The 9,420-nt window shown below is 47.6% G+C and overlaps 2 protein-coding genes across 2 annotated transcripts; both read left to right on the forward strand.

The window, feature by feature from the left end:
• Positions 1-1,798: 1,798 nt before the first annotated feature.
• Positions 1,799-2,541, forward strand: PtA15_16A136 (uncharacterized protein; the record flags this gene model as incomplete). The annotated part of the gene is made up of 4 exons (XM_053163796.1): positions 1,799-1,905; positions 1,973-2,054; positions 2,170-2,341; positions 2,429-2,541. The coding sequence occupies 4 exons, from the start codon at positions 1,799-1,801 to the stop codon at positions 2,539-2,541; spliced, it is 474 nt and encodes a 157-aa protein (XP_053027785.1).
• Positions 2,542-5,836: 3,295 nt separating this feature from the next.
• On the forward strand, positions 5,837-7,343 carry PtA15_16A137 (uncharacterized protein; the record flags this gene model as incomplete). The annotated part of the gene is made up of 3 exons (XM_053163797.1): positions 5,837-5,866; positions 5,945-6,235; positions 6,390-7,343. The coding sequence occupies 3 exons, from the start codon at positions 5,837-5,839 to the stop codon at positions 7,341-7,343; spliced, it is 1,275 nt and encodes a 424-aa protein (XP_053027786.1).
• Positions 7,344-9,420: the final 2,077 nt, after the last annotated feature.

The following is a 9,420-nucleotide window of genomic DNA, read 5'->3' on the forward strand; positions in this document are numbered from 1 at the left end:
TATGCTGCATGTCTACTGACAGCAGTTTCTCGAGTTTTTTTCAGTGCCCTGTTTCTTATTTTTTCTAATGGCCCCATAGATTTGTCTGAAAACCCATTAGACGCGACTGAGCGACCATACAACTTTACTTACGTCCAAGGCATGAACGTCCTAGCAGCCCTGTTCCTATACACCATGCCATTGGAGTTGGAGGCATTCTATGCTTTCACAAGGTTCATCAAGTTTCACTGTTGGTAAGAGGGTGAAGCCCAGGCTAAGATATCATCCTATTGTAATCAGTTCCCCGTAGTAGCATGCTTCTCAATGACTATTAACAAGAGCCAGGGCCAAACATTGAATAAAGTCATAGTTTTATTGAAATCTCAAGTATTTGCCCATGGTCAGCTGTGTGTAGCCTTATTGCAGGTGACTTGTCCAGAAAAGTTGGCCATTTTTCAGATTGGAGCTTCCAAAGATCTTCTCAATGTAATCAAGAGATATGTCTTGGATTAATTCCATTATTATGAAAGATTAATTTTTTCTGTAGGTTGTGTAGCAAGAGGTTGAGATGCCAAGCAAAAGAGCATCACATTTCTCGGTGAATGCATTTGTGCTAGACCAGGTTATTCGTTGTGTCTCAGTGTGATGCCGACTTTTTTTGTTCTCTTGCCGTAACATATTGAAAAAAGTTACATTTTTTTGGTTAATTTTAGAATTACATGATGTGGCAATGATGGTCAAAGGGCGGCGGAGCCGCCCTTAAACCCTAGTTATAAATAATCCACAGGAATAAACTGGGTGGATGGCTGCAGGCTTAACCTGGTGGGACTGGGAGGCCGCTGTGTTTGTACTGGGCCAATGACGCTGGCTATCCATCCGCGCGGGGTTCCCCGGATCTCGAGTGGCTTTGTTACGGGCCCTTAGAAAGGCCTGGCAATGGACATGTTCAGAATTGTCCGAGTAGGATTGACCAGATCCAAAATTTTATCGTAATCCCCTTGATGCAATCTGCTCCGGCCGAGATATTCTTGCAATTACTGAAATAAACACGAAACAGTAGCTTTCTTAGTTCCGAATTAGGCATCATGATAGCGGATGGTCTTTGAGATGACATTATACTTCGAGAAACGAAGCCATGATCACTGGCAAATCACACTGCTAGGCCTAGACGTACAGCCTCCTACAGGAGCCTCTAGGGACAGGTTCTTGAGCTCAGAGTCAGCACAGTCATTTGTACCTTACAGCTGCCCTTTCCGCAACACATTTTACATCACACGCAATTCATCAAGATTTCTGAACTTTAGTTACAGGAGTGCCCTGGACTTTGCACATGGAAGCAAGAATTTGGACCCAGCTGGTTCAAATCCACGTCATACAAAAGTGACTTTCTTTGCGCAACGCCCCTGGGGCTGCTCTTCAAATTTTTACCTTATGAGGCACTCCGCCGGGACGTAGATACTGCCGTTTTTCGAATTGGTCGGTCGTTTTGGATCTTGGATGCACACGCGGGGAGATTCGGATGTGAACCTCAGTCAGACTCAGACTCAGTCAGCCCAAACCGGTCTCAGACCAAAGCTGCAGTCGAGACTCGAACCGACATGCCAAACGAAACGGCGGTACATGTTTATTTATAGCAGAAATCGGCCCATTGCTGCCACGCCCTCAGTCTCAGTCATTCTGTCACCGCCCCCTCCCTCTGTATCTTTTCAAAATTCACTTTCATTCCCCCTGCGATTCCCAGCACAGGCTCCCTCGCTCTACAAGCTCACTCAACATCAAGGTTATACATATTATACTCAGACAAAGAAAGCACGTCGAAATGAACATTATGTCTTTCAACCTGATGTGTTACTTCGGTCTGAGTTCAGTAATCAACATCGGATTGGTGACAGGGCAAGCGTATCTCGACCAGAGTCTCACATTATAGTTCGCCATTGATTTTTTCATGTCAGTTTGATGTAAACTAAAGCTGTCTTGCACTTCTCGAAATTAGCGTTACGAGTCCAGCATGCGCCAGTTACAAATGCGAAGTAGTGCGATCCCATGGCGATAAACTTCACATCAATTGGTTAAACGTAAATTAATTTTATTTTCCTTCGACGTACTCCCGCTTACCCTCGAATCTCGATGAGTGGAAACCGCGAAGGCTGATTTGAATCCGTGTTAATGTCGACTTCGATACACCTTCAGGCGCCGTCCGGTGACGTCAAGTTGGTGCTAGCGAGTGAGACTGATGAACAGTCGTACACGATCAAAGAGAGGATCGCAGGAACTCAATCCGGCTGCTATCATGGAGACAATGGACAAAGACCATGCGGCCAATACACTAAGATTATTCCAGCCAACTGGGCTTACGGCAAATGTAAGACGCGACCCTTTTCGATATTTTCCTGGAAAAACGCCGATGTTGATTCAGCTGCTGATGACACGTATGATTTCGTTCGTGAAGACTCCGTACAGGTAATATCGCTTTCCAGTCCAGACAAAATTGGATATACAGACATAGTCACCATTGCGAAACCGCACAATATGGCTAGATCGCGTCCAAGGTCAATCTTGTAATCTCTCGTTGTTGACCTTTATTGAATTTTTGAGGCATGATAACTTTCATGTTTTCTTCAATTGATTCTCGTTGCATACTCTTTTCGCAACTCTTCAACCTCTCATTTACCTATGAAATATTAATCCCACTTTTTTTTAGCTTCCACCTGTCTTCAAGTTGCAAATTGCATTGTGCAAGCATTGCTTGCAGTTTATGGGTCATGTTTTCTGACTGCTCCATCCTCCGTGAACCCGACGTGTACTGGACACCAGTAAAGATGGTTATCACCACCATGTTGCTGGTAGGGGCAGAGGGGAGAGCAGCAAAAGGTGAGATACTTGGGGCAGCATATTTTGCGACCAACTTCGGTGACTATTATGTAAGGAATCAACAAAGGCCCATGAGAAGCGATGGTCACTGCAAGGAAATAGTCTGAGCATTGTTTCTGCAGCCCCTGCGGAACCAACAGGAAGTCCTCCATTAATGGCTAAAAAGCCTGGTGAAATTTGTTTGAGACCAAGTTTTCAGAAATTTCACCATCAAACAAGGTTTAAATTGTCCGGAATATCTAGCCATTTGGGTGATGGGAATTCCTCTGGAGTGTGGTCACAGTAATGAGTATCATTGATCATCGGTAACCGTACCGTCACGGAAGAACAAACAACTTGGCGATTCCATTAGGCGCGATACACATTCTGCGAACAAGAATTTAGCCGCAAGTGAATGTGCACTGGCCTCCAATGAGATTGGCTCTATAAATGTCCGTCATTCCCCATCGGAATTTCCTCTCATCGAGCACAGGGAGTGGAAGTGCAGCCTCACAACTCATGTGGTATGACGCGCCAGTCTCAATCCCATTCGCATCACCTTGAGAGCGTGCATGGGTCACTTTTGGGATGATAGGAGTATAATTTATGAGCAATTGGAAAGCAGAAGTTACAAGCAGTATTGACAAACAGCAAATGACATATCAACAGGATTAGTTGGTTACAAGAGGAAAGAAAACTATTGAGGGGCTATTTTTAAACAAGAGATACAAGGCTGCTGAGGGCTACAAAGTCGGAGGCAGATGATCAATGCTTTGAGAGGAGCATGACAACCTGTGTATCGTCGATGTGCTGTGTCTTGGCGTCCTTGGGATGGGTGTTCTTTTCATTGCAAGAGCTCAAAATGCTGTTGACAGCCTGCTGGAGTACGTGGTCCGGGCTATGTCCAGCAAAATACATATGGTCAGTTGTCTTAGAGACTTTCAGGTGAATCAAGGTTAAGAATGCTTACATTTCTTTTGCGGCCACTTTGTCCTTGGCATTGTGGAGTGACAACTGTAACAAGAAAATTGGATTGGTAAGAGGACTATCTCTAGAGCGTACACGGCAGAGTCACGGCGGGGCTTACTTGGCAGCTTCCGTTGGAAGCAGAGTGTAAGCTCTTCTCGCGCAAAGTTTGAGCTGCCCTGTTGAAAAAAGAAGCGGAACATGGTCAGTTGACGATGATAATGAGATAAAGGACAGTGATTGGCGTACTTGAGACATTGTGATTTGGAGAATACTTCAGAGACGCCTTTGCTGTTGGTGCAGGCAAAACTGTCGGCGGAGTTTCGACGGAAGAGTTGGTCGGCATCGAGATGGATAGCCCGGCGACTGACGGAGTGCGCATCTTGCTCGGTGGCCTTTGCGAAGAATCCGCCCATGCCTAGAGCCATGTTCATCGGGAACAATGCCCCTCCGAAGCAGGAGCCGCCCATTGAGAAAGCCAAGTTGCTGAGCCATGGATATCCAAGCATGCCCAGTCCCATACCGCCCCACGACAAAAAGCTGCTGTACATCATGCTGTTGTATCCGAATCCTCCAAGCCATTTGGCATCTACGTCATCGGTCTTTGCCCCGCTTACTTCTTCCGCACGGGAAACCGCGACGAGCACAGAGAGGAGGGTGATCAGGTAGGCTAGGAAGACCATCTTGGATTGGTACGGGGCTGGTTGATTTCGGATTGGAGTGGGTAAGGCTGGGGTTGATTAGTGAGGCTGGAGTGATGGTGCGGTGGATTGGATGGTGAGGGGCGAGATATTGTGGGGCACGACAAGCCAGCTTTATACCTTCAGGGGGAGGCTTTGATCCACGCCATAGAAGCAAGTCCGCTTGCTGGCTGAGAATTCCAGCTGTTATACCAGTAGATACACACAGCCGGAACGCGATGTAACTTCGATATCGCGAGCATTTTCTAGGAAGGGTGAGAACAACGGCGGGCCAGTCGGTGTACAAAAGATCTTCTTTCCACCCATGACAGTCGTCAGTCTCATCTAACGAGAACATTCTCTTTGTTGCTTCAACCACAGAAGCCCATCGGTGAAAAATACTCATCACCAAAAACGTGCTGAGCGCAATGTTTTGTCGGCGGAAGTGGCCGGGTCGACAACGCTTGGAGATTTGGATCGCATTATTGCAATGTCATGTACTGGCACCCCTCTCTGCGCAATGCATGATTAGAAAAGACACCGGTTCTCAAGACACCGGTTCTTGAGTCGTCGCCGGCGGATTGTCTCTTGATGGACCGACTGGCACCATTTGAGGCTCATCTGGCCTGTACTAATTGGGTAATAGCTTCTTGCTCAGCAGTATGTCGATGTGCGGTGGCTTTACGTGAATGAGGTTTTCATGAGCAAGAGAGTCCCGGCTCCGTGCCGGTGGCGGCGGTGCCGGTCCGTCGCGCCCTACGCTTGATTTCTACCATGTACACCTCCGCGAGCTAGCATGAAGCGCTAGACTGATCCAGGATCACGGCTGAAGCCAAGTTCAAAATTCCCTCCCTGCTTCAGTACCTTGAGCGTTCTTACCAAGCTGACCGGAGATAACCATCAGCCTGATGGAGGAAGATGGCTATCTGTGACCATGCTGGCTCATGCTGGAGTGGCAAGATTGGGGCAGGATTGACCAGCTTGGCAACTTTCTCACTCCGCTTTGCGGCAAGGAGCAGATTTATCCTGATTTATCCCCTTGCCTTGGAACTTTCAAGCATCTGGACTTTCAAGAACCTCGTCCTGTTGTTTTTCTTGGGGCGAAAGGTTGACTTGCCTTGGGCTGCGGATGAGTTGATTATGTAAGCCCACCCAGACGTTGTTCTTGCGCTGCCTCGACTGAAAACTATGTACAAGCACCACCCCATCCATTCGTTTATCTATCTTGCCACTCTCTGTAGGTACGTAAGTCCTTTTCTTTTCTTTCCTAGACTGCGTTTCGCTGATGTTTTAAACTACTTCATCCATGATAGAGATCCACTCGGACAAACACGAAAAGAAAGTACTTTCATTGAGATACCATGGTCAAGGAAATCACTTGTAGTGCCCCAGTACGTCCCCCATGCTACCGAACGTCAAACGCCTTTTCTGGATAGAACCACTGAAATGAAATACCCTTCGAAAAACAGGTCAACATAGCAGTAATAAAGTATTGGGGAAAACGAGACAAGAAGTTAATCTTGCCGACGAATTCATCCTTATCAGTCACACTAGACCAAAATGAACTACGATCGACAACGACTGCAAGGCTACTAGATAGCGAGGCTACAGAGGATAAGCTATGGCTAAATGGATCCGAACAAGTGATCGAAAAAGACTCCAGATTGGCTAATTGTTTGGCCGAATTGCGCAAATTGAAAATCCAATTCGAACTTAATGACGGACAGAAAAAACAAGCTGATTCGTCTGCTCCCTCTTTGGTCAGTTTTTCAATCGCTTTTTTTACACAGTTGATATCAAGATAACCCCTTGTCATTCTTGAAAAAAACTTCGTGATGTAATCCGACCTGGGACCTCCCAGCTGTATGCAAAGTATGATACTCATGTCTAGTTTTTTCATTTATATGCTTTCAGCCAGAGTCACGTCGGGCACTCTTGATTGCATCCGAGAACAACTTCCCAACGGCAGCCGGTCTTGCATCCTCGGCCTCAGGTTTTGCAGCTCTGGTATACACGATCAGTAAACTATACGACTTACCGATCGGGATGACGGAGTTATCCAAGATAGCCCGCCAAGGCTCAGGATCGGCGTGTCGCTCGATCTTTGGAGGCTTTGTATCGTGGGAGATGGGCTCGGCAACCGATGGCTCGGACTCGATGGCCCTCGAGGTAGCCGACCGGTCCCATTGGCCTGACTTGGAGGCCTTGATCTGTGTGGTCAGTGATCGCAAGAAGGGCACGAGCTCGACCAGCGGGATGGATGCGACCGTCCAGAGCAGCGGGTTACTCCAGCACCGTATCAAGAACGTGGTGCCCGAACGGATGAAACGAATGAAGCAGGCTATCAAGGAGAGGGACTTCGACAGCTTCGCCGAACTAACGATGGCTGACTCTAATCAATTCCACGCCGTCTGTCTCGACACCCAGCCCCCGATCTTCTATCTCAACGACGTTTCCCGCTCGATCATCGCTGTCATCGAAGAACTCAATCGGTCCTCCAAGGCTGAAGGGGATGGATACGTGGCCGCTTACACCTTTGATGCCGGGCCGAATGCGGTGATCTATGCGCCCAAGAGGAACATGCGCAAAGTATTGAACCTCATCCTCCATTACTTCCCCTTACCAGATCTAGAACAGTTTAAAGACCCGAAAGGCTACTTCGATCTCGCCACTGAACGGCCCGGTCAACTCGGACTACCGATCAAGTTCAATCAGAACGTCTCTCCCGTCTGGACTGAGGGCAGCATTAGCAGACTGATTCATACCCAAGTGGGCGACGGTCCGCAAGTACTCAACAATAAGCTTGGCGCTGGGTTGATCAATCGTGATGGTCTCGTCCAAAGCCTCAAAGCCACCAACGGTCATTAATAAATCTTAACTTATACCATCGCATTCCTATCTACTCTCATCAATCTTGTAACCCAATGCTCAAACCGTGAAAACAAATCACCCAGCGCCCTGATGGCAATTTTTCTCTACCTTATGATATGTAATCTGAGACAAATATAGATAGATAGAAATAAGTGAACAGAAGGGAGTAATCTGAGAGCTCAAACAATGAATGAACAGTACAAGCAGTTTTATGGCATTTCTCAACCAAAACATTAAGGCCCTGTTTGGCAGCGTCATATTACGCAGCGTAGTAATAGGAAACATGCTACATTATATATGGTAAAATATGTCTTTTTAAAATAATCTTTTGAAAGTAAACCCTCATAAGGCTTGGCAGTTTAATTCCAAAAGATCAGGCGGAAAAGTAGTGTCTTACACAATGTAGGGGGACATGGCAAGATTATTTATTGCGTAATAATCACGCTGCCAAACAGGGCCTAATTGGTGTGAGTATGCATGAGAAGGGAGATTTAGCCAACTACACCCGGGGAGTCCTTCGACGAGGATATCTCGAGGAATCCTCGTGGATTCCCCGTAGTGCCCCCGCGCGAGGCTGGACCAGCGGCTGCTGGTCCACACGTTCACATGCTCTCCACCAAATGGATCACGGGGGCACCTCGTGATGGCCCCAAGGATTCCACGAGAGCCTTTGGCTGTCCGTGGAATCCCCGAGGACTCCTTGTGATAGCGACGGCAGGGTCGGGCTGACGGATCAATCACCAAGCCCCAGGTGGTCGCCTCCCCGAGGAATCATCGTGATCCCGACGGGCGGGTCGAGCCCACGAATGGCAGCGATGGCTTGAAGGGTGGACTCCACGTGGCTAATCAGTCCATCGCATCCACCTTTCGCCGGCCTGTGGCATGGTTAGGCCAGTTCGCCTGGGCGGAGCGGATTAAATCCGCTGGGCATACATGTCACCGGATGTGGTACCGCCGGGGTACCACGCGCTGCATTTCAAATCTAATGGCCGTGACAGAGAGAGAAAACTAGCAGATAAAAGAAATAAGAAACAAAACTAATGATAAATGAAACAAGTAAGAGGGAAATTAAAAGGTGTTGATAGCACCTTCTTCGTCCTCGTCATCGGGGGCCTCCTGGCCTCTCCTCACCAAGATGGCCTGCACTTCATCCTCAGATGGGAGCGCAACTGAGATTGCAGCAAGATCGCTCGCGGTCTTTGTGCCATCAAAAAGTTGGGAGTCGTATGCCAAAATGAGCCGCCCATACCTGATGAGTAATGCTTGATCAGAATGTGTTCCCACAAACAAAACAATGTGTATGAACTCACGCTACTTTGTAGTCGTGCGACTTGCGGCGCATGCTCTCCAGATGTCGATCTATCACCTCCCAAGGTGATCGAGCCACGGTTGTAGTTCGATCTTGTTGACGCTGCATAAACATGTGCAGGCGAAGATACGCCATGCGCACTAACAAGCTGATGTGGATTGAGCCTGCTACATTGGCGCGGGTCATGAGTGCATGCCTGGGGGAAAAATCTCGCAACACCTGTGGATTGATTCAGTTACAATTAGACCATAAGCCTAAAACTGGCCTGCATACAACCAGGATAAAGGAATTCATGACACTGACACTGACAACCACATCGGTGATTTGTGGGATGGCTACGGGGTTGGCTCGGGGACCTGGCCTGGCTCCAGTCATAATCTAAATTCAGAACAATGATTAATCATTCATGGTGTGCAACATGTGATGTTTGGTTAGGTACGTACCAACTTTGCCAGTGCACTTTTCTCGTACTTAAGCAATTTGCGGATTAGGAGTGCGACACTTATTGTGGCATTGTTGTCTTCAGCAAGATATCCTGGTGGCAAGTGGGCCTCTTTCCATTCGTTGTCCATTGCGTCTATTTCAGCCTACAGTCAAATTTACATTTCAAATAGCAATGACATGGACAAAAGCAACAAACTACATACCTTTACTAATACCAGTGGGGTATTGGGGATGAGCGCGCGGGTCGTGACAGTATGGGTTCGACCATATGAATGGAGAGCTGGCATGAGAAGCTTTTGGCGGGTTTTTGTGCGAATCAGA

This window comes from Puccinia triticina, chromosome 16A, assembly GCF_026914185.1.
Source record: "Puccinia triticina chromosome 16A, complete sequence".
Taxonomy (NCBI): Eukaryota; Fungi; Basidiomycota; class Pucciniomycetes; order Pucciniales; family Pucciniaceae; genus Puccinia; species Puccinia triticina.